This window comes from Amblyraja radiata, chromosome 20, assembly GCF_010909765.2.
Source record: "Amblyraja radiata isolate CabotCenter1 chromosome 20, sAmbRad1.1.pri, whole genome shotgun sequence".
Lineage (NCBI taxonomy): Eukaryota > Metazoa > Chordata > Chondrichthyes > Rajiformes > Rajidae > Amblyraja > Amblyraja radiata.
The window spans coordinates 25,836,034-25,862,450 of NC_045975.1; the positions used below are offsets into that span (position 1 = coordinate 25,836,034).

At 42.2% G+C, this 26,417-nt stretch overlaps 1 protein-coding gene across 1 annotated transcript; it reads left to right on the top strand.

The window, feature by feature from the left end:
* Nucleotides 1-24,983, top strand: tph1 (tryptophan hydroxylase 1). The gene is made up of 11 exons (XM_033039119.1): nucleotides 1-260; nucleotides 5,332-5,478; nucleotides 7,405-7,588; nucleotides 12,122-12,219; nucleotides 14,462-14,529; nucleotides 15,993-16,189; nucleotides 19,497-19,632; nucleotides 21,241-21,367; nucleotides 21,666-21,761; nucleotides 22,482-22,615; nucleotides 24,528-24,983. The coding sequence occupies exons 1-11, from the start codon at nucleotides 171-173 to the stop codon at nucleotides 24,700-24,702; spliced, it is 1,452 nt and encodes a 483-aa protein (XP_032895010.1). The 5' UTR covers nucleotides 1-170; the 3' UTR covers nucleotides 24,703-24,983.
* Nucleotides 24,984-26,417: the final 1,434 nt, after the last annotated feature.

Genomic DNA, 26,417 nt, shown 5'->3' on the forward strand with positions numbered 1-26,417 from the left:
CAGGCAGCAGAGTGGGGAAGAGTGCCAGTGGTAACGGAGTGCAGGGTACAGTCCCGCACAGAGGAGCACAGTGGGCGCAGCCAGGGTCAGAGAGACAGGAACCCAGGCACCGGGCAGGAGCGGGTCTTAGGGACAGACACAAAGCACAAAGCAACCCGGGCTTCTGCGACATGTACTCCTTCAAGAACGAGGGACCCAGGAGAGGGCGATCCTTCGAATCCATAAACACCAGTCTGGACGAGAAACATCTCAATAACGAGGTGAGTGGCGTCGTTGGTCCCTTCGTCAAATGAATGCGTCAGATGCTTTCTGCAACACAATCCCATTATTTGAATGGAGGACAATTTTGAACTATTTTGGGGGGGAATGTTTGTCAAGATAGATAAAGCGTGAGTGTGCTTTGCAGAGGCTGTTCTCCATCCCTTCCATGTGATGGGCAAAGACTTGCCGGCTCTAGACAAGCCGAAGAAGGGATGTGTCCTAGGAGAAATGGGCTAGTCCGCAGCGGAAGGGAGAAGGGCCAGAGGGAGCGCAGAACAATATGAAATTGGGTCGCCCAGAGACGAAGGGTGAAGAACCCGAGGGAATGCTGACCAGTTGTTGAGTGCGGAGAGATGAAGGAGCGGGGAGATAACTGGACACGTACGGGTTAGATGTTTAGTGTTAATTCTAAAATACGCCCGGAATAGCAACACATAGGTGAGATACTTTGGAAGCCGCGTAGAGGCATCTGAATTAATGCGTTTAGATGGAAATTAAATGGGAAAAGTTAGGAAGCTGGTGTTAAATGGGGAAGAGTTTAATGTAAAATTGTAGTTATTGAAATTATCCGAATCTGATAACCTTGAGAATAAGTATTCAGGATTCACCAGTCCCAAGGCAGGTGCGGCGGTTGGCCAGGATTGTAGACAACCAACGGTTATGTTCACTATTGGAACAGTCTCCCCTCTGTCCCGCTGGACTGTGTCCTGACATCCTGCTCATTCTCCGTTACATCTGAGTACCATCCAACCCGGTCTCATTTACTTGATCGCACACCTGAGAATGTCCGGGCTTTGGGGAATTTATTTGGGTCGCGATGGTCTTGAAATATTGCGACTGTGTAACTCGCCCACGCACGCTCCGCCAGGAGCGAGTTTTAGAGGAAAACGAGACACAGAGTGCTGGAGTAACTCAGTGGGTCAGGCAACATCTCTGAAGAATATGAATAGGCGACGATAGACAAAATACTGGAGGAACGCAGCGGGTCAGGCAACATCATCTCTAGACGAAAGGGACAGGTGACATCTCGGGTCGGAACCCTTCTTCAGACCCGAAACGTCACATATTCCTTTTCTCCAGAGATGCTGCCTGATCCGCTGAGTTACTCCAGCATTTTGTTTCCATATTCGGTATAAATCAGCATCTGCAGTTCCTTCCTACACGCGAATAGGCGACGTTTCGGGTCAAGACCTTTCTTCAGATTTATGCGTGACCCGCAAAGTTACTTCAGCATTTGTGTCTTTTTTGTGCACCAGTACCTGCAGTTAGTTCCTGGTGTATCTGACTTTTAGAGAAATTAGATAAAGGTACGAGATACCCATGCAAAATCGCATAACGGTAACTACCACATTGTTAACACAGTTGTACTTATCGAAAAGATCGGTAGTCCAGTGGTCATGGATTCGCCAGAAATTCGTCCAAATTTGGAGCAATCGCGGGTCCCCTGTCTCTGGCCCGTTGCCACCGCGATTCTACTGGATTTAAAGTATTAGATTTGCGCTTAGCGGAGAGCTTTGTGCAGGTCACCATCGGTATCACTGCTTATGTGAAGGTCACCTCGTTCTTCCGCACCGTTTGGTTACTTGGTGACAGGCTGTGATTTTTAAATCTACACTCTGGAGATTGAACATGGATTATTTACAGCAGCGTTTCGCTTTGCTAAACATACATTAAATAATTAGGATAGACTCAAAGTGCCGGTGTGACTCAGCGGGTCAGACAGCATCTTGGAAGAAAAAGGATGGGTGACGTTTCGGGTCGGGACCCTTCTTTAGACTCTGAAGAAGATTTCTGAGGAAGGGTCCCGACCCGAAACGTCACCTATCCTTTTTCTGCAGAGATGCGGTCTGACCCGCTGAGTTACTGCAGCACTCTGTGTCTATATTCGATATATACCAGGATTTGCAGTTCCTTTCTACACATAAAGGGTTGGGAATTGAGCGAGCATCAAATTGGTGAAGAGGCAACATCTTGATATTATTAACTGTTGACATCCCAAACTCACATCCAGCTTCCACCTCCGACCGCTGCAGCTTCTCAGCTGTGCCAGAGGGAGATGCAATTGTTTAATCCAATGACCAGAGCCCTGTTTATTGCGCATTAACTAAAGCCAGCTATTCATAGCCGACCTGCATTAAACTCTTGTCAAATTAAGTAGGATTGTAGGATGAATTTTGCACGAAGATATAATTATGATTGGGAAAAAAATTGGAGGATTCATCTCATCCAGCGAATTCACAAAGATCGTGCATCCAAGAAGCGTCTAATGGATTAAACAAAAAGTGAAGGGAATCTGATCTTCTTGGATATAATTGTGCAAATATATAGTGTTTCCGTGTGCTGTGGAACTAACCGTGAGATGAGAGGGGTTCGCTTTTATCTGCCCATATGGTCCAGCGGCGATGGGCCCGAGATGTTGGCTCCATCGATCGTCGTGGGTAGAACGAGCGCCCTGTAACCGGTTCACAAAAGCACTGTACTGATACATTAACGATACATTATGATCGTTGCTATGAATCAGTGTGTCCAGTTCAGTAAGTCAACCATTACCAGTGCAGAGTTTCACTCTTTTGGACATTAATAGCGGAATGTTTTAAAATACAAATTTTTTCTCTTATAAACACCTTTCTCTTTTTCTACTTTTTTCCCCTCTCTTAATCCAGCCCTTAAGACTGAGGTGAGAAAAATCTTTTTCACCCAGAGAGTTGTGAATTTGTGGAATTCCCTGCCACAGAGGGCAGTGGAGCCAAATCACTGGAGCTCTGGAGTCAAGGGATATGGGGAGAAGGCAGGCCCGGGTTATTGATGGGGGACGATCAGCCATTATCACAATGAATGGCCGTGCTGGCTCGAAGGGCCGAATGGCCTCCTCCTGCACCTATTTTCTATGTTTCTAAGACAGAGACTACCTGGGGATATAGATATGTTATGTAAGTAGGCAAATACAGTGCATTTAGAAAGTATTCAGAGCCCTTCACTTTTTCCACATTTTGTTATGTTACAGCCTGATTCTAAAATGGATTCAATTCATCGATTACCTTCCATGTATGCACCTGATTTGAATTGCATTCATACACAGCAATGTACCTTTATTGGTCAGTCCATGAGTTAAGCGAAGACTCCTTCAACCTGATTTAACGTGTACATCGTTTACAGTTACCGGCTGTGTTCACTCAGGTCAGGAATACCCGGGTTGCCTCGCTGGAAGGTTATCAGCTTACGGGTTGCAGCAATCTGTGGCATAAAAATATTACTGTGACTAAGCGGCTAAGGGGAAGTATAACTAGCGCCACTTGCAGTTCATGAAGGATGTACTATACAGATAGCAACAAGAACTCCTAATAAGAACTCCTAGCGTTGGAAGTGACACTGGAGCGGAGAGAAGTTCGGCCAGCATAAGAAATACTGGATATAAATGATTTTTTTTCTGATGGGCAAAATGTATCAAAGACTCTAGATGTACTTTAACTTTTTACAATTTATAAATAATCCAAAATTTTATTACATCCAATCCTTTTTACATCTTGCCCACCAGAAGAAAGATTACACCCTATTGGCCAGTCAAATTACTTAGATTAAGGCATGGTTGCTGATGTTAGTAAGGGAAGTAAGTTTTCAAGACTGGAGTTTAGAAGGATGAGGAGGAATCTTATAGAAACATATAAAATTATAAAAGGACTAGACAAGCTAGATGCAGGAAAAATGTTCCCAATGTTGGGCGAGTCCAGAACCAGGGGCCACAGTCTTCGAATAAAGGGGAGGTCATTTAAGACTGAGGTGAGAAAAATCTTTTTCACCCAGAGAGTTGTGAATTTGTGGAATTCCCTGCCACAGAGGGCAGTGGAGCCAAATCACTGGAGCTCTAGGGGCTAGTGGAGTCAAGGGATATGGGGAGAAGGCAGGCCCGGGTTATTGATGGGGGACGATCAGCCATTATCACAATGAATGGCGGTGCTGGCTCGAAGGGCCGAATGGCCTCCTCCTGCACCTATTTTCTATGTTTCTAGAGACTACCTGGGGATATAGATATGTTATGTAAGTAGGCAAATACAGTGCATTTAGAAAGTATTCAGAGCCCTTCACTTTTTCCACATTTTGTTATGTTACAGCCTGATTCTAAAATGGATTAAATTCATTTTTTTAAATCATCAATCAACACACAATACCCCATAATAAAAAAAGCAAAAACAGGTGTTTAGAAAATTAACATTTACAGACGTACACACCAATATGTAATAACTAACTCCACCCCCACCTCAATTTGCCCTGCATGTCCTTTAGCGTTGCAGGTAACACATGGTCAACCAATATGGGCAAGGAGATTGAAGGTTCTCATTTTTATTTCCCTAGCCCATATTTTCCAAGTATACCCTTCACCTTAGTGAACAGTAGCTGTCTGAAAGCACAGGCAGATAGTCTTCCATTGAGGATGAGCCACTTTAACCAATATTTGTAAACATTTTGGGAAACATTGCCTGATGTTCCAACATTGGGTTTCAGTGAGTGTGGTTGACAAGCAGAGGACACATCAATACTATCACCATCATGGCACCTGCACATCATAGCAGGGATCTCATCCACAAAGCATTCCTTCATTTTACAGACATCCTCTCTGTATTGTTCACAACTTGCCAATTTACATATGATAAGCACATGCTTGTGATCCACGTAAACACAATTTTGATATAGCACTAATGAAAAAACAATAATAGTAGGTCCTGTTGTGTACCATAACTCCTCATTTTCTAGACAAGTCTGCAACTTTTAGTATAATCAACAATGTTATCTCCAAAGCCTCACCTTCACTATGCGGCTGAGTAGAATTGTGTTGGTTCCACTTTTAACTATCCAGTTGAATACAGAAAGCCTTGTGCAATGGCCCCTCTAACCTTTCCATATCACAGTGTCAAATGACTGCTATCTGTAAATGCATGAGATTCGATGCATTTGTTGATCATATCCAGTTTTGGTGTGCCAGATTTGTTACCGGTTGACAATTTTATAGCATAATCGCTCAGGACTGTGCCTGTCACTCTTTTGTCATTATTGTTGTATTTTACTATCCCGCAGATCAACAAATCCAATTTCTGCAAAATCGAAGAGAACAAGGAGAATAAGGAGAATTGCAATATGTCTGTGGAACGGGGAAGAGTGGCTGTAGTCTTCTCTCTGAAAAATGAGGTCGGGGGACTGGCAAAGGCACTGCGACTCTTCCAGGTAACATCACCTCAAGCAGTTTGAAGCAAACTGTGGGCTAGCACCATGCATTCCTTTTATCACGTTCAAGCTTATTCCCAACATTGTATTAAAAAATATTCCCATGACCTAAGGGCAGCACAGTGGCGCAGCGGTAGAGTTGCTGCCTTACAGCAACTTTTGATCCTGACTATAGGTGTTATCTAGGTAGTTGGTACATTCTCCCTGAAACCGCCTGGATTTCCCCAGGGTGCTCCGGTATCCTCCCACACTCGATAGACATGTGGGTTTGTAAGTTAATAGGCTTCCATAAAATTGTAAATTGTCCCTAGTGATAGAAACAGGCCTCCCACACTCCTAAAGGTCAACGTGGACTCGGTGGGCTGAAGGGTCTGTTTCTACGCTGTCTCTCTAAACTAAACTAAACTAAATTCTCCTAACAACCACCTACACTAGGGATAATTTATATTGAACAATTAACGTAGCAGAGGCAAAATGTGAGCCATTTAGTCAGCAGCAGAGAGCAGAATCGAACTGGGGCTGCTGGATTAATGACACAGTTGCACTAACTGCTATGTCACAGTTGCTACCTTAAGGGCCTGTCCCATTTGGCGATTTTTTTCGGTGACTGCCGGCGTCATATCAGTGTCGCCAAAAGATTTTGAACATTTCAATATCCAGCAGTGACAAAAAAATGTTGCGACACTTGAAAAAACACCGCGTCAAACATCGTCACGCCGCATCACGCCACAAATTCTTCGGTGATCTGATACGTCAGTCAATGATGTCGGCAGTCGTCGAAAAAATCCCCAAGTGGGACAGCGCCAGAGATCTGGGTTCAATCCTGCTTACAGGTGCTGTTTGTACATTCTCACAATGACCTCGTGGGTTTTCTTCAGGTGCTCCAGTTTCCTTCCACACTCCAAAGACATAGAGGTTTGTTGGTTAATTGGCTTCAGTAAAGATTGGAAATTGTCCCTAGTGTGTAGGGTAGTGCTAGTGTACGGGGTGATCGCTGGTTGGTGCGGACTCAGTGGGCCGAAGGGTCTGTCTCCATGTTGTTTCTTTAACCTAAACTGTAAACTGTCTTAAATTGGAATAATTAGAAGGTGCATCTTAAATCTGGCTTTCATTCTGCTAATGCTCCCTAAATTTTGAAAACTTTCTCTTACATCATACAACTCTGTTGACAATTAATTCCACCTATCTATTCTTCCCTGTGCAAAAGTGCATGAGCTAATGTTGATAACCGTTTACAAAGCCTGAAGTGTGTTTAGTAAAGAATTAATAACTGGTCAAAGTGAAGCCCAGTGAATTACTAGAAATCTGAAACTAAAACATAAAATGCTGGAAAACAAGAACTTAGAATATAGAAAAGTACAGCAGACTCTTCAGCCTACAATGCCCAAGATAAAGTAATCTCCTCTGCCTGCACATGATCCACTTCCCTTCATTCCCTGCATACCCACGTGCCTGTCTAAAAGCCTCTTAAATGTTACTATCCTAAAAGCAGTAAACGTAAGAATGAAAACATCACGTTGCACATAGATCATTAACCGGAAATGTTAATTCTGTTTCGGACTCCAAATATGCTGACTGACCTATTGAGTATTTTCAGTATTTCCATTTTTTATTTCAATTAATAGTTAATGCTTGTTGTAGATAGCTCTCTTAAAAAGATCACAAAGTGCTGGGGTAACTCAGTGGGTCAGGCAGCATCTCTGGAGAACATGGATAGGCGATGTTTCGCGTCGAGTAAACAGTCTGAGGAAAGGTTGATCGATGGTCAGCGAGGACTCAGTGGGCCGAAGAGCCTGTTTCCACAGGCTTTATCTCTCAACTAAAAAAACATTTGTGAGATCAAAATGCAGTCTGCCATGCAATATAATTTGAGCTTTTCCCATTTAAACCTTGTGGTTTCATGCATTGGATTTTCTCATCTTCCAGGAGAAACGCATAAACCTGGTTCACATTGAGTCTCGAAAGTCCAAGCTGCGGAACTCTGAGTTTGAGATTTTTCTAGACTGTGACAGTGACCGTGAACAACTCAATGAAGTCATCCAGATTCTGAAAAGTCACGTCAACATCGTCACTCTCAACTCACCTGACAACTCATCTGCTGAGGGAGATGGTAAGGTTGAAGCCAGTTCAATGTCGTAAATGTGTTTTCATTGATGATGTGCCAGTGTGTGGAAGAGGACCTAGATAATTGTTATGATAATACGTCCATCATTATCACTGGTCTATCTATATGAACTTAAGTGCTTGAGCATCATTGTAGGTACATCAGTCCATGCCAATATAAATATCATTTTCTATCAGGAAACATGTTGCCTTTAATCTTAACAAGTTAATCTGTATCACTGGAAATGGCTCATTGCATTATTAAAAAAATGTATGTTGCAAAATATATTACGGTAAATCTGTGGGTGTGCCATGATGTGCCAGTGATTCTGCGGCTCTGAATGTGAAACAGTGCATTATTTTCCCAAAGAAATGTGTCAGAAATCACTCCAGAGTGAGCAATGTTTCTAAATATAAAATCCGTAGAATAGAATTCCCTTAGATGCAGTATTATAATTCCAGAACATCTTTAAGTTAAAAGAGGTAAAGTAATTAGGTCCTTTGTCACATAGATATACAAATTTATTCTAACCCTACTCATGGTATATATGCTGTGTTCAAACAAGTGTGTACAAAACTATTGAATTAAATGGTAAGATAAACAAATAAGACAGACCGGATTCTGCAGAGCAAGTAGATTTTCAACAATAATGGACCAAATCATTCCCCCACTTATCATTCCCAACCCATGTGCTTGCCCTGAGGATGCATTAGCCTTTAGTGGCCAGGTGGCTAACTACATGGGGGCTTTGATTCTGCAGCCATCCTATGAATGGACTGAGTAGGTGACATTTTCCAAAGATGCACCCAGTGTCCCCATCCCTCACACTGACCTGCGACTCTTGACAATGTGGCGTCAAATCACTTCTGCTGCTTTAAAATATCTCTAATGATCAGAAAGAGTTAAATTGATTTCAGCTGAAGGGTCCCGACCCAAAGCGTCATCTATCCATGTTCTCTCGGGATGCTGCCTGAGCTGCTGAGTTATGGGCCTGTCCCACTTAGGTGACTTTTTAGGCGACTGCAGGAGACTATGCAGTCACCACATGGTCGCCACATGTTCGCGGGTGGTTGCCGGGGAGTCGCCTTCATGGTCGTGAGGAGTTCCTGCATTCTGGGAACTAGTTGCGGCCTCATTATGGTCGCCGTGAATTTTTCAACATGTTGAAAAATTAGCGGCGACGAGAATGAAGCCACCATGGAGAGTAGCGAGAATTCTCGAGCCGTAGGTGGGTCGCCAAGAGGTCCTAACGGGTTGCCAGGAGGTCGAAGGTTCTCAGAGGTTCTCGTAGGTTGTAGCCGGTGCTGATCGATGAATTTCATTGGCTCATTGGGAAAAAAAGGTAAGCAGTAGTTTTCAGAACCAAGCATAACCGACCGGTAATGTTAAATGTCCGCCGAGCTTCACAGCCGTGTATCTCTGACCTTAAAGGTTGTCTCCACTCCTTCTCCCGCCCTCCCCCCCTCTTTTAAAGGACTTACCGTACACTGTGCTGTAGGCGTCTTTTCACAGCGCCAACCTTCCTGTTCATCGAGGTGTGTGTCTGTTTCACCTTGGCTTTGTACCGTGTGAATTTTTTAGACAGCGCTCCACCCGCTTGCCCTGTCGCCCGCCTGCATAATGGGCTGGTGAAGGAAGTGATGTGTTGTGTGTATTCCACTCTGACAGTCGCTGTTCCAGTTGCCGGTTTTTCAGGTGACAGTCGGCAACTTGACAGTCGCCGGCAGTCTGCTGAAAAATCACCTAAGTGGGACAGGCCCGTAACTCCAGCACTTTGTGTCTTTTATTTGTAAACCAGCATCTGCAGTTTTTTGTTTCCATAAATTAATTTAGATAATTTAAACATATAAAATACTTTAAATTGCTGTTAATTAAAACATAAATGTGAATGAAAATGTTTTTTTTTAAATAAACAAAAATGAGAAAAAGACCTGGATAAACTAATCTTTTCACTAGGATTTGGTGACTAGGTGCAAATGAATGTGGCTGCTCTAAACATGTTGAATATATCTGGTGTGGAGCTGAGGGGCCTCAGACATGAAGTGTATCTAAGACATGGCTCAGTAATTAACATAGCCCCCCCCCCCCCCCCCCCCCCCCACACCCCTTCTGAGTTCAGTCAGACAGCATCTGATGATCAGACATGCCAGCATCTTATCTCTATCATGTTTCACTGCTTAAATGCTGCACTGATTAGGCATGGAAGTCTTGAATGCATTGATGCAAGCATTGTAGTTTGCAATTCTCCATGGAACAGCTATGGATATATTACCCTTTATCTTGTATACTTTAGGCACTTATCAGATGATCATAAGTAATTGTGTAGCAAAGAACTGCAGATGCTGGTTTACACCTAAGACAGACACAAAATGCTGGAGTAACTCAGCGGGTCAGGCAGCATCTCTGGAGAGATGGAATGGGTGACGTTTCGGGTCGAGACGTCAGGTCGAGAGATATGAGTCTGAAAAAGGGCTGAAAGACCTGAAACATCACACATTCCTTCTCTTCGGAGATGCTGCCTGATCCGCTGAGTTACTCCAGCATTTTGTGTCTATGATCATGTAATTGTTGCATTTTAAATTCAAATATGACAGTAATGTTTCTATGTGAAATTATGAATGTCAAATAGTAGAGAAAAAAGATAATAAATAACCTTAGAGTAGCCCATTATATTAAAATCTTGAACATTGCTTAAACATTAAGGCATCAGGTGTCAACAATTGGTAAAGCAAATGATACAATAAATGATACAATATATATTCACCTAAAAATTTGGAGATGGAATGGGCAAGGATGTCAGGGTTTATAAATGTAATTTATGTGTAGTGGAAGAAGATGAAAGGTTTTTCCATTGGGTATGCATGCCTTCATAGACCGAGGTAATACGTGTAAGAGTTAGGATGTCATTTTACAGGTGTACAAAACATTGGATATACTACACTATATACAAGAATATTGTGAATGGTTCTGGCTACAACACACAGGGACGATGTGGTGGTAGGTGCAGAATAGATTCAGCAGGATATTGCCTGGAATGGAAGGTTGCAGTTATGAAAAGAGATTGGATAGGCTAGGTTTATTCTCATTAGAATTTAGGCGGTTAAGGGTGACCTTGTAGAAGGTTATAAAATGGTGAGCACAAGGAGAGGATAGATAGTTACAATCTGTTTCATAGGGCAGGGGGGTCAAAAATTAGCTATAGGTTTAAGGTGGGGGGGGGTAATTTTGAGAGGGAGGTTTTCACACAAAGTGGTGAGTATCTGGAATGAGCTGCCAGTGAAGATGGAATTACAGTGTTTAAAATGTGTTTGGGTACATATTTGCAGAGGAAAAGGACAGAGGGATATGGTCTAATACAGGCAAATAGGATTAGAGGAGATAGGCATCACAATGGAGGTGGGCCGAGAGAGCCTGTTTCTGTGCTGTTCTTTTCTATGCATCTTTGTCTTTTGTTATATAAGTACAGAATATGACTTGTCTCCAATCTCTGTGTGTCTCTATTTAAGTACAGTTTATTACTTATTTCTATCAGTCTCTATGGAAATGGAATATTATTTATCTGCTGTATGTGGTTTCTCTTATTGATATAGAATATAAACTGTTGCCTTTTTTAATAAATAAATATTAGCCATGTATTGTCTGCCTTCTAAATGGAGAATATCAGTTTGCAATATTTGCCTTTTCCTTTACATATGTTTTTTTATATCTATCTGCAATGTGTGATTTTAATGAATGTGGATTACTTTATATACAGAATTGCATGATCTATTTGTCATAGCTATCTGTATATAATCATGGGGTGATACCTGTCGAGATGCGTCTGCCCCTTTGTAAATATACTGTTACTACTCTATAGTAAGCAAGTTTCTCAATGTAAAAGTGAAGTATTATCCTTCTGTAATCTTGATGCCTTTCTTTTATAAATATTGAAATATATTATCCGACCGAAAGATCTGTACCTTTCTCTTTAGAAATTTAGAATATTACTTATCTTTCATATGCTTGTCTACGTTTCAGTATAAGTAGTATTGACTTAAGTATTCTTAGTGATGTTCTTTACACATTTATAGATTATTCTGTGTGTAATGATCTTTGTTCTGATTCAGGTGTGCAATATCAGTTGTGTTTACTTTGTTAGTCCCATGAAAATGATACATAGATCTCATTATTTCTCTTTACATTGATATATCATTACTGGGCTTGGATTGCATCTTACTATTTGCTTTTTAATTAATGTGTAAATCAATTTTCAGTTATAATTATCAAAGCTCAGAGAAAATCCTCCTTATTTTCTAATCTGCTGTGATTGGCGTTTCTGCATTCAGATCAACATCTACAATGTTTGCTTCTACAAATTAATTCCCAACAAGGCTATAGATTCATCACAGGATCCCAAATACTATTATTCAGTGTAAATGTTGCTTCTGACTGTAATACTGTGTGAATGGTGAAGATTTGCTGTTTTTATTTTAGCATTTCCCTGTGCTGATATGTATGGAGGACTCGCTTTTTAATTTAATTATCCACCTCTCTGTACAGATATGGAATCTACGTGGTTTCCAAAGAAGATATCAGATCTAGATAAATGTGCAAACCGGGTGTTGATGTACGGCTCCGACCTGGATGCAGATCACCCGGTATGGAACTGGTTTCTCATTTTGCTGAGATCACACGTGCTTGCTCTCTGCCTCTTCCTCTTGAACTTCTTCACCTTTAATTGCTGACTTTTTAAAATGACACATTGCCACGATAGTCACTTTAAATCATTTTTTTAGTTGACCACTGATTCGCGTCTATGACAGTTAGACATTGATATAACTAATACAGGTCTACCGCCAATTTTCTGGCACCCTTGGTTCCACAGCCTTGCTGCATTATCCGTTTTGTCAGACCAACAGAGGTCATGACCTCAGGGGGCCAAGATACTGGCCTGCAAAATTGGCCTTGGAAGTTGGCCATGGGAATGGATCTGTCGGCTCTGGCCAGGTCGGAGTTCCAGAGCCCCGGCCACAGGTGACAAATTCAACCTACCGGTATTAATTAAATTAGGTGGTCAGACCCTCAAACAGCTTAAGCAGCTTGTAGGATGATTATCTATCATAGACACCAACAGCAAGGAATGATCAGCCTATCGACATTATTTTCTCCACAGATAGAGCACTGCTTAAGCCCATTTTCAATTTTTTCTGATTTAAAGAAATTAATGATACATGGATATTTGGCGGCAGCAAGCCGTCAAATGGCCATTGTGTGTACGAGGGCCAGAGCTGGAATAAACTTTATTCAGAGATGGACTCTCGCATTCACGGGGAAGCTGCCTGTGTCACCTATTCTGGGATGATTCAGTGAATACATCAGTGTAGTGACATCAGAGGCAGACTTCATTCTGAACCTTCTGAATTTTGTGGTCGTCAGGGCAGTACTCTGCATATCGCCAACTTGGACAATTTTACATTTTTACCAAGCCAATTAACCTACAAACCTGTATGTCTTTGGAGTGTGGGAGGAACCCGAAGATCTCGGAGAAAACCCACGCAGATCACGGGGAGAACGTACAAACTCCATACAGACAGCACCCGTAGTCGGGATCGAACCCGGGTCTCTGGCGCTGCATTTTGCTGTAAGGCAGCAACTCTACCGCTGTGCCACCGTGACCACTCCATCATTGGACTTTTTTATACACAGCATTCATTTTCCTTTTCTCAAGAAGTGTTTCGGCCCGAAACGTTGCCTTTTTCCTTCGCTCCATAGATGCTGCTGCACCCGCTGAGTTTCTCCAGCTTTTTTGTGTACCTTCATTTTCCTTTTGCCTGATCTCCCTACTTGAGAACTGTGATTGCTGGCAGGCTAACTGTAGCTCTTGCAACGCCACCCATTATGTGTGAGTTGCAATAAGGAGGGTCAGACTTGACCCAGTTACCTATTCCCTGAAATCCATTTGCATCAGAGGCGTGGTTGAGGATGGTCACTGTGTGAAGACTAAAAGTGAGCAACAGGTTCATTTTATTACTGGGCACAATGGTACAGATATACATTGCCCCAGTGATTGGCTATGGAACTTCTGGGTCTGAGTGGCACATTGCAATTAATTCATCGAATGTTTAGTTTCAGTTCAGAGATACAGCATGGAAACAGGGCTTAGACCCATCGAATCCACACCACCATTGATCACCCATTCACAATAGTTCAATGTTATCCCACTTTCCCACTTCCCACATACTAAGGGCAATTTACAGAGGCCAATTAACCTACAAACCCGTACGTCTTTAGGATGTGAGAGGAAACCGGAGCACCCGGAGGAAATCTGCATTGCCACAGGGAGAATGTGCAAACTCCACACAGACAGCACCCGAGGTCAAGATCGAATTTGGGTCTCTGGTGCTGTGAGGCAGCACCACTGTGCCACCCATCACCTAGAATGGCTAGCTGAGGTGAAACACATCTGAGTAAACTATGTGATATAATTTAGAATTTCTTTTCATGATTACTGTCACTCTTCAATGCTTATATTGTTAATGTTCAATGTTAAAACGGTAAGGGGGGGGGGGGGGGTTGTTTTTATAAAATCTTCAATGACTTCCATAGTCTAGGCCTCCACTCCTCACCTCCTGTCACTCTACACCTCCATCCCCAATCAGGAAGGTCTTAAAGCCCTCCGTTTCTTCCTCAACCGCAGAACCGGCCATTTTCCATCTACTAATACTCTCCTCTGCCTAACAGAGCTGGTCCTTACCCTTAACAACTTCGCCTTCGACTTCTCACACTTCTTCCAAATCCAAGGCATAGCTATGCATTAGCATTTTGTGTCTATCTTCAATGTTTCAATGATTGCGAGAATGACTGAATACTTCCTCCATTTCTTTATTCTGACTTCAAAAGGGATTCAAAGACAATGTATATCGAAAGAGGAGAAAATACTTTGCTGATCTGGCCATGGACTACAAGCAGTAAGTGCACAGTTTATAATCCTGAAATACCATCCTATACCAGTTGTAAGAGCATTATTTTATGTTATAATTTTTTTTAGTTTAGTTTAGTTTAGAGATACAGAATGGAAGCAGGTCCTTCCACCGAGTCCACGCTGACTATTGATCACCCGTTCACATTAATTCTATGTTATCCCACATTCTCATCCACTTCCTCCACACTAGGGGCAATTTATAGAGGCCACTTAACCTACAAACCTGCACTTCTTTAGGATGTGGGAAGAAAGCAGTGCACCCGGGAAAAATCCACATGGTTCCAACCTTCACACAAACAACACCCTAGGTCGGGATCGAATCCGGGTCTCTCACACTGTGGGCAGCGGCTCTAACAGTTTTGCCACTGTGCTGCCCAACTGTAGCAACATGTTTGGTGACATTATCTTCACTCCCATTATGCTACATTCCTCAGTCTGGGGAAGTTACTGTGGGAAAGCCTGAGCTCAAGGGATGTGATGGGTGGCTGGTGAATTTACATTCAGGATGAGGAATTTTGAGACGTGATTCAAACTCATTCCATTTCAAGAAACCACTGTCAGTATAGAACAATTTACAAATGCTGCACTTTTTCAGTGGGACAAGAAGGTATCTGGCCCAGGGGAATTGTAATCAAAAGTTGGCAGGCAAATTGTATGGAGGGCTGACTTTAAGGTAGAGATGTCTCATTTGTAGATCTGGTTCTCGGGAATGGAAGCTGTCATTTGCACCAAGTTGCGGTGAGAGGAACATTCATGAGATGCGATTAGAACATTATAAAATTTATGTTTGTTATAGAAAAATAAAAGGAGTAATTCAAAGTTTAAACAAAACATAACTTTTAAAAGTTTGTTTTAAGTGGAGTAATGCCAGTTTTGGTGGGATGGGTGTGATTCTTGTGCAGGTAAACTCACCTCTCACTGATCTCCAACAATTCATTATGAAACAATACATCTATGGTAATGGTCATAGTTGTTATCAGATACATCCTTGTCTCATTCCTCACCTTCTCTGCAAACACCACTAACCACACAACCTTACAAGATATATGTGATCCTCCAGTTCCGTCCATTTGTGCTTCCATAGTTTGCTCCAACAGTGGCAACTGTGTCATCAGCTGTCAAAGCCTAAGATCTGAAATTCACTCCTTTATGATGTCCCTTAAAACCTAGCTTTTTAAAAAATCAATTCTTGATCATATGCTCCAATATTTTGTTGTGAGTTAAAAACTTCCAAGGCAGACTGTTGTTGATAGGAAATGTTGATATTGGCACCATGAGAATTGATGGAAAAGCATTTCTTTCCCACAAGAGTAAATATCCCTGACTGAGCACAACGTCACAAATAACTATTACACAATAGGATGTTGGTGTGAAATGGACTGAGATGCTGTAGTGACCACTCACAGCTGGTATGCAAGGCCATCTAAAATTAATTGTGACCTTCCTCAGTGGCGATCCCATTCCACGGATAGAATTTACTGAGGAAGAAGTAAAGACCTGGGGCACCGTTTTCCGAGAGTTGACTAAGCTGTATCCAACCCACGCCTGCAGAGAATATCTCAAGAACCTGCCTCTGCTAACAAAATATTGCGGCTACAGGGAGGACAATATCCCTCAGTTGGAAGACGTCTCAAAGTTCCTTAAGGGTGAGTTGCAGAAATCATTATACTGTGGAAAATCATGAATTTGATTTTACTTTCTGATGTAATAACTGCTGTGTCATTGTACAACTGGTAAAGCATCTCATGGTGTCAGTAAATAATGATCAATAGCATCTAGTATCGTGCTCTGAAGTTGCCTGTCATATGCTTTACCCTTGCTGTATGGGGCTAGGGCCACACATTACCCCTTGTGGTTGCAAGTTACACATTCTCTGATTTGATACTATGAATCACAGTACCTGATTTGACATCATGAGTCTCCTCCAGGTTTGATGCTAAAATAGGTTATATTTTGGGACATAAGGAACTGCAGATGCTGGAAACTTGAGCAAATCACTAAGTACTGGAGGAACTCGGTGGGTCAGGCAGCATCTGTGGTGGAAATGGACAGGTGATATAATAATAATAATAATGGATGGGAGATATGTCAGGTCGGAACCCTTCTTCAGACTGCATTTTGATGCCTATGTTAGATATTTTCTCTGCTTTGTAATCAATTATCAATTACAATCAGGACCGTGCCTATATACAATATCTAATCTTTTCATGATGTGACCTAGGGACTATTGGTTATGTGAGCTGATACAGTCATGCCCTGTCTAGTCTTTTAAAATTGAACAATGGAGTAAGGAGGTCAAATATAAACAAATGGGTTGATTTAATTATCCAAACCATAAATGGACTAAGAAATTAATAGAATGGTTCAGATTCATTTTGTAAATTTTTCTTGGAACAACTATAATGTACTTATCAGTGGAATCTGCCTGGCCAGCGATTCCATTAATTCCATGAATTCATTGAATAATTCTTGTCGGCTAATAGATTCTGGTTTCCTACTGTGAGCACACCATCCCAGGAGCTCATTCAACACACAATTTTGCTGACTCAACAGTTTGCATATTACATGGTGTTTGAAAACGCAAAATAAAGTGTATTTTCACAGTGAAGGCGGGATTTCAGTTGGTGGTGGTTTGGGAGATAATCATCCTGGCAAGTAAATATATCACTTAAAATGGATCTATCCTAAGTGTTGGACTCCATGGCTCAGTCAGATTCATTTACTAACGCTAAAGCAGGCTGACAGTATTTTGACGGCTGTAAGTGTGAGTGGCCATGCCAACATCAGGATATATGTACATGAACCTGAACCAAAATTCCCAAAGATCATCTCTGGGTGGCACTGTGGTGCAGTGGTGCACCCGAGTCCCGGGTTCGATCCTGACTATGGGTACCTTGTGTACGGAGTTTGTACGTTCTCCCTGTGACTGCTTGGGTTTAGACCAGGTGCTCTAGTCTCCTCCCATACTCCAAACACCTACATGCTTGTTGGTTAATTGGCTTCTGTAAATTGTAAATTGTCCCTAATGTGTAGGATAGTGCTAGAGTACAGGATGATCACTGGTCAGAGAGGACTCGGTGGGCTGAGGGAGGCTGTTTCCACGCTGTATTTCTAAAGTCTAATATCTAATATTGGGCCTCCCATGGATAATTTTCTCAAATGCATGGAGTACATGTTTTTGAATCATGTGGAGCACATAAACATGAGACCACATGATTCAATCCAGTTTCTAACACAGAGGCTCAGTGTGGGAACTATGAATAGGTACTTTGGAAACCGTACACTGTTCCCCAGGACTTGAACACCCGTATTGGAAATTCCAATATACAAAAAAATAAATACAAAGAAATACTGCAGTTCTGGGGAACACCGGTCACATTTCCTTTAAGTATCCTAATACAGAGGCATGTTATTCCTCAGCATCCATTATAATTCAACCGGGCAATAACTGGAGTGAGGGTATTTACTAGGACGGATGGATGATATTTATATTATATTCATCACATATGTATGAAATGATCCCAAATTAATTACTTTCTCTGTGAAACCTATGTGTTCCACCAGTTTGTGGAGACTAACCATTAACAAGGTCAAGACCTGAAATTATCAGATACAGAAAAGGTTTCGAGAGTATAACTGCAAATGAGTCAGCACAGAAACAGGCCCTTCAGTCCAACTCTGGAAGGCCTGGATTGAATGCATGTGGAGAGGATGTTTTCACTAGTGGGAGAGGCCAGGACCTCAAAATAGAAGGACGTACCTTTAGAAAAGAGATGAGGAGGAATCTCTTTAGTCAGAGGACAGTGAATCTGTGAAATTCATTGCCACAGGCAGCCAAGTCATAGGGTATGTTTAAAGCAGTGATTGACAGATTCTTGCTTATTAAGGGTGTCAAAGATTATGAGGCGAAGGCAGGAGAATTAGGTTGCGAGAGAAAGATTGATCAACCATTTTTGGAGTCGACTCAATGGGCCAAATGGCCTAATTCTGCTTCTATGACGAATGCATTTATGAACTCGTCCATGCCGACCAAAATGCCCCATCTAAACTAGTTCCATTTGCCCATGCTGGTCCATATTCCTCCAAAGTTTTCCTATCCATTTACATATCCAAATGTCTTTTAAAATTGTTATTGTACCTACCTCAAATACTTCATCTGCCAGTTCGTTCCATAACCCCACAACCTTCTGTATGAAAAAGCTGCCCCTCAGGTTCCTATTGCCCCTCTCACCTTGAACCTATGCCCTCTAGTTCTGGATTCCTTAGGAAAAAGCCTCTGTGCATTCTCTCTGCTACCATTAGTTTGGAATCATTTACGATATTTAACGGGCGAGAAACTGGTTTGCTGACGTAAAATATATGTTATGATGAGAAATGAAAAAAGGACGAAAAACAAGGATTAAAAGAGATAAAGTTGTATGACGAACAAGTGACTGAATGTCCTGGCCGAGTTCTGAATGGAATAGTACTGATGGGAGGAATTATCCTTTCCCAATCCAGACTTTATAGCGATCTTCCATTTCTAAAATGATGACTGAAGTTGACAACATTGTTCCAGGAACATTGTTTATATTGTGAAAGTTCAAGTGTAGGGAACACAAGGAATTTGGTGGTGAAAAAGAGAGTTAGATGCTTTTATTGTACAGTGAAATAACCTGGAAAGGCAACTGCAGTGGACCTTATTTGAGACATTCTAGAAAGAAAAGAGTGTTGGGTGAGGTGGTGTGAGATTAGGTTAATTGACTTAAAAGGGATAAACTTGTTGGTTGAAACGCTGCATACCAACATTGAGTAATCAATCCTGTGTTCATGTCCATTGATGACATTCATTTAATTGCTCAATTTACTTGGTAACTTAAATATCACTGTACATTAATTGGTGCATGTGACAATAAATGTGAACTTAAATTACTTATTTCGCTTATGCCGTAACTCTTTGCACTTACCTTTTAGAACTGTCTGGGTTCACTATCCGACCAGTGGCTGGATACCTGTCTCCCCGGGACTTCCTGGCAGGTCTGGCTTTCCGAGTCTTTCATTGTACTCAATATGTGAGGCACAGTTCAGACCCTCTGTACACACCTGAACCGTGAGTGTTTCATTTGCTGCAGTCCAGTGTGATATTGAACAGTGGGTACGGCAGAGCAGCCCAGTAAGACAGCATGAGATGTTTATGTGGAGCAACACATTTATTTAACTTAATAAAAGTCAGAGACCACTGCTGCAAATAAAGGCTCTTTAATACCTCTGCCAAGATTTAAGAGTGAGCCCCAACACTTAAATATAGTTTGTATTACAGCCTAAGTGACAACTGTTCTTAATTTCATTAGTAGAAGATGTATAATGGGACTCAGGAAGGAATACCTTATAAGATTCAGGTGGGAAACCTGATAAGTTATTCGACACTAATGGTGTTGGCAATGTAACAGATGTATCTAATGCCCTTGCAGACTGTTGCTTACATGCCTTAGGTAAACTGATTAATATTTAAAGTCAAATGTATTCCAATGAGTTCCAATGTAAATACTATGGCAGTTGTTCAGGACCGTGAATTCTCAATGAAGATGGATTTAAAATGCAGAGCACGATTTACATTTAGAAGGAATTGAGAAGAGTTTTTTCTTAAGCTCATAAGTGAAAGGAGTAGAATTAGGCTATTCGGCCCATCAAGTCTACCATGATTGAATGGCAGATCTATTTCTCCCTCATAGACTCCATTCTCCTGCCTTCTCCCCATAACCCCTGACACCCGTACTAATCAAGAATCTATCTCTGCCTTAAAAATATCCATTGACGGCCTCCACAGCCTTCTGTTGCAAAGAATTCCACAGATTGACTACCCTCTGACTAAAGAAATTCCTTCTGATCTCCTTCCTAAAGGAATGTTCTTTAATACTGAGGCAATGACCTCTAGTCCTAGACCCTCCCACTAGTGGAAAAATCCTCTCCACATCTACTCTATCCAAGCCTTTCACCATCCAGCAAGTACAGGCCCAGTGTTGTCAAACGTTCATAAGTTAACCCACTCATTCCTGTGATCATTCTTGTAAACCTCCTCTGGACCCTCTCTAGGGCCAGCACATCCTTCCTCAGATATGGTGCCCAAAATTGCTCACAATACTTCAAATGCGGCCTGACCAGTGCCTTATAGAGCCTCAGCATTACAGCCCTGTTTTTGTATTCTAGCCCTCTTGAAATAGATGCTGGCATTGCATTTGCCATGTCTGTATGGGTGAATGAATGTCACCCAGAACACCAAGTTGCAGACACACAGACCAATCCCATTGTACTAATTAGACATTACAAAATACACAATGAGTGTAGATGGGCAAAAGGGCTGGCATGAATATGATGGGCTGAAGAGCACAGTTCCATGCTGAAAACTCAATGACTGTGATAAATCTCCAGCTTCACAGCCTGACATAAACATGTCTTAGTAAGGATGTTGACCTCACAGGACAAAGCCAAAAGCTTCCTCCATGAAAATATATATTGATAAATATTACATTGCGTTTTTATCCTCAAAGTATTGTGATATTGCAATGTTGCGGTCCAAATTATGTCTTTAATTGGATTTTAATTGAAACATGTACAGTTTGGTATTTTGTTCACCCCTTGTATAGATAATGCCATAGTTTTAGGTCACAGCATCTTTTTTATTCTCTCATTGGGAAGTATTGTGTATTTTTGCTTTCAGTGACACATGCCATGAGCTGATGGGACATGTTCCCCTTCTGGCTGAGCCAAGTTTTGCCCAGTTTTCTCAGGAGATTGGCTTGGCCTCTCTGGGAGCCTCTGATGAAGCAGTTCAGAAACTAGCCACTGTAAGTCACAGCAACATTGCAAGCAGGTTTTAATTGGTACTAGACCAAGGCTGGACCCGTTAGGTCCCGTCCCCTCAACGTGCGGTTGCGGGGGTGGAGGGGGCCTGCGGCGTCACACACACTAACCACCCCCCAAAAACACACAGGGGGGGAGGGGTAGGGGGTAAGAGGGTGGTGAGAGAGGGGGGGGGGGAGAGGGAGGGAGGGGAGGGAGGGGAGGGAGGGGGAGGGGAGAGGGGGGGCAGATGTGGGTTAGCTGAATTTTAATTATCCTTTTCGCTGTTGATTTATTTTATAGTGTTACTTCTTCACTGTGGAGTTTGGACTGTGTAAACAGGATGGCCTGCTGAGAGTGTATGGGGCAGGTCTGCTGTCCTCTGTCAGTGAGCTGAAGGTGAGAGTTATTCTGAGGCTGGAATCTGCACATGGACCTGCACAATTAGCATCAAAATGTGATGGAAGGATACTTTCCCTGTATCATTGTTTTCCTCTGCAAGGTGTTTTATCTGGAATTATCCTGTGTATCAGGATATTATCACCTGCAGATCCTCCAACCCTTAATCCCACCATTGCACCTTTCTCTGATCTCCAGCCCTCATTCTCACCATTGCAAGTATTCGGGTCTATTTCTATTTTTACATCTATTCCTCATTAGTGCTCATTTCATTATGATAAACTATTATTTAACAAAACCCAAGAACTATGAAACTCTTCACTTCCTTTGGTCACTCCACCACCTCCCACCCTGACATCTTCAAAGTGTTGCATCTGAATTGACCTCATGTTTAGAGTTGGTGGTGATCTGCATTTTTTTTTAACCATTCTTTTACGCATTACCCAAACAGGAGTACTGAAGTTGCAAAGCTCTCTTTTAAAGAAAAGACAGAAAGTGCTGGAGTAACTCAACAGTTCAGGCAGCATCCATGGAGAACCTGAAACAATCTGTAGAAGGATCCTGACCCAAAACATATCCGCTGCCTGACTCACTGAGTTACTCCAGCACTTTGTGTCTTTTTTGGGGTAAACCAGCATTTGGGGTAAACCAGCATTTGCAGTTCCTTGTTTCTACCTCTCTGTTGAAGACCACTGATCTGTGCATTCTATTACGTTACAGTACTCGCTGTCGGGAAATGCCAAGGTGAAGCCTTTCGACCCGAAAGTCACTTGCAAACAGGAGTGTCTCATCACCACATTTCAAGATGTTTATTTTGTTTCAGAAAGTTTTGAGGATGCAAAAGAAAAGATGAGGTGAGTAGACAGGGGACTTGGGGTAAGGGGAGTGAGGACTATGCAGTGAATTAAACATAGGACTCTATTCAGGCCCATGGTGTTTGTGGTGTATATTAAAAATTAGATGACAATGGAGGGGGTGTGATAAAGGAGTTTGCAGATTATACAAAAAAATGATTGTGTGGTTGACAGGGAGGAAGAAAGTTGCAATTTGAAGGAGGATAGGAATGGTCAGTTCAGTTGATCGTCCGTCAATAAATGGAATTCAGTCCAGAGAAGTGTAAGGTAATGCATTCAGTGTGGTTGCGGGTAGGGAGAGGGTTGGTGTGACAACAAGACAAGGATTATACAATAACTGGAGCGTTACTGAGAAACAGGGAAACTATGGATAACTCCATATAGGTGGCAAGGCAGATTAATAAGATGGATAAAAAGGCTTAACATATGCATTTCTTCATCAGCTGAGGAGACAGAATGTGAAAGCTAGGAGGTTATTTAATAACTATATACAACAATAGTCAAACCAGAGATAGACACAAAAAGCTGGAGTAACCCAGCAGGACAGTTAGCATCTCTGGAGAGAAGGAATGGGTGACTTTCGGGTCAAGACCCTTCTTCAGACATCGGTTAAAACAAGCATCTGCAGTTCCTTCTTACACAATAGTCAGACCAGTTTTAGTACTGCATAGAGTTCTGGCCATCATATTGCAAGGTAGATGTGGGTGTGGAGAAGATTGATACGTAAGTTGTCAGGCCCAGACCATTTTAGTTGAAAGGATTGGATTTGCTGAGATTATTTTCTTTGAAATAGAGGTTGAGGACTGTTTATAATTGTGAGTGGGCTAGAGAGAGGAAATGGAGTCTGTTTCTCTTCGGAAAAAGGGTCAAAAAGTAGGAGAAACAGATTGACAATAATTGGTAATAGGCTTAGTGGAGAAATGAAAGAAAAGGATTTCACCAAGTGGTTGGTTGGGATCTGGAACTTGCTGCGTAGCAGGGCAGGAGAAGCAGGCACCTTCACCACATTTAAAATGTACCTGGATATGTACTTGAACAGCAGTGACCTATAGGGCCTGGCATGGTCCAGAAGGTGGGATTAGTTGGCCTGTTCTCTCTCAACTGGCACAGGCATAATTAGACAAATAGTCTCCATCTGTAACAACACATTTGTATTAATTGTGTGAATTCATGGCACAACTGGCTCTGGTTAACAAAAGAAAAAGGAAAATTAACCACAGATTCCACAGGAAAGTTCATGTGAATATCTGTTGAAATTCATCTCCCTTTGCTGTTCATTTCTCGGGAACAGACTGACTGTTATAGGCTTTCTGCTACCTTATTCAACTGGTTACTCCTCGTGTGTGAACCACTACAGCCAATCTACCATAGGCAATATTGGTCATGGTGTATCATGGCTTATCTCAACTACAATTCAAATAGATAATCTTACACGGATGAGTTAATGGTTGATGATCGGGGCGGCACAGTGACGCAGTGGTAGAGTTGCTTCCTTACAGCTCCAGAGACCCGGATTCAATCCTGATGATGGGTGCTGGCTGTATGGAGTTTGAACGTTCTCCCTGTGACCCGCGAGGCTTTTCTCCGGGTGCTCCAGTTTCCTCCCACACTCCAAAGACTTACAGGTTTGTAGGTTAATTGGCTTTGGTAAAAAATTTAATTGTCCCTAGGGTATAGGATAGTGTTTGTATACTGGGATTACGGATCAGCGCGGACTCGGTGGGCTGAAGGGCCTGATTCCGCCCTGTATCTCTAAAACCATATTGAATGTGGGCTCCAAGTAACTATATATTTACAGTCAGGATCACTGAAGGCCGGGGTTGAATCCTGGGACCCTCTGGACTGTGTAGAAATTGTAGGAAGTCTTTACATTGGCACTCTTTAACTTAATTTATCAACTTTGTTCTTGAAGGGAATTTGCAAAGACCATCAAGCGTCCATTCAGTGTGAGATACAACCCCTACACGCAGACGGTGGATGTTCTGAAAGACACCAAGAGCATCACTAATCTGGTGAAGGAACTTCGCAATGAACTGGATACTATCTCTGATGCTCTCAGCAGGATGAACAATCAGTTCGGCATCTGAGACCTTGCATCCGGACACCCTACCACCAAAACCTAGCCCCCATATCCATTGCTCTTCTAATCTTGGTTATTACTGCTTTGGTGTGATTAGATGAATTACCAGGCAAATATTAACCTGCAAAAATAGCCTTTGACAGCAAACCATAGTGCTGAAACTATCAGTCTTGCAACAACAAGCAGATATCTTTGTGTTGAAAGGAACTGCAGATGCTGTTTTATGCCGAAGATAGACACAAAGTGCTAGAGTATCTCAGCGGTACAGGCAGCATCTCTGGAGAAAAAGGTTGGGTGCTGTTTCGGGTCGGGACCCTTCTTCAGACTGCCTAGAAAGTCTGAAGATGGGTCTCCACTCGAAACATCACCCATGCTTTTTCTCCAGAGATGCTGCCTGACCTGCTGAGGTACACCAGCACTTTGTGTCTATCTCTGAGCAGATATCTTTGTACAACTCTTTGAAGCTTCAGCACTTATCTACTGCTTCCAGTTCAAATTATCATCTTTAAGAAACTTCTCAGTGCTTTTCACATCTGTAAGCCTCGGTTATTGCATAGTCTGCAGATAGTTTAATTTACTGTCAAGTGTACCAAGGCACAATGAAAAGCTTTGCAGCCAGATATTGCAGACAGGTCATTATCCCAGGGAAAGCGAATTTCACAAAGGAAAGACCATCAGTCACAATCATTCACTTTGTTGGGTGAGAATGTACATTATGTGGTGTGCAGCAAGTCCTTAATTTTTCCATTGACTGTAAATAAAAAATGTACATCAATAGACCACCTTCCTTGATATCACCCTCCCACTGGCTGCAACCTTAGCAGCCCCACAGTTCCCAGAAAGATCAAGGCCTCGATTCCTAACCCCATCCATTCCGTGATTGAATTGTTTCTCGGTTTCAAATACCTCCAGCAATTATTTAAAATGCAGAACTAAATCTTGATTATTTCTTGTGTTATCAGCTCCATTCCTCAAGAGGTGATTCTGGCTTTTGTAAGGATGTACCACCACCCCTCCATTTCCCTCCAACCCTTCAAGTTGTGTTAGACTTCCCCATACCTCCAGCTAATGTTTTTGATGTGGATAAATTGATTTTGTTGGCTTTCCATTCCTTCACCCATTGACCCTAGAGCACTGGATGGCAGAACTATACTACAATGTCTCCCACCAAATGGTGAGGACGGTCTTGTTACATAAGCACCCTATTTTTGGTTAGGTCTGTCATAAATATGATAATGTCATTTCTGGAGAAAATCTTGTTAGTGACATTGGTGGAGTAGGGAGTAATAGAATTAAATCTAGAATTAAAAGTAGGATGCAAGGGTATTACATGAAAAGTTCCATGGATATTGACCTGGGGAAAAGAATATTGGAAGAGGTTGATGACTGGGTAATTTACAGCTGGCTGCGTACCTGCCGATGTTGGACAATGCAGGATGTTATCAAGCAGCTGGTATTAGACATTAGGATTCCACCACGCATTTGTTACTTGATTTGATCGGCCATTATGCTTGTGCATACAAATCCTGTGCAATAGTGTGACAGTCCACACTGCCTGCACTGGCCGCATTCCTTGGTATGGAGGAGTGCACCAACGCTGCTCAAAGGGTTTTGCAGGTTAATGTTGGGAATGCCCCACTTGCTAGAATCACTAATCCCTGCTGCTTTGCCATAGTTGTCACTCCAGAGCTTTGTAAGTTGCTGTGAGATTGATATCCATGT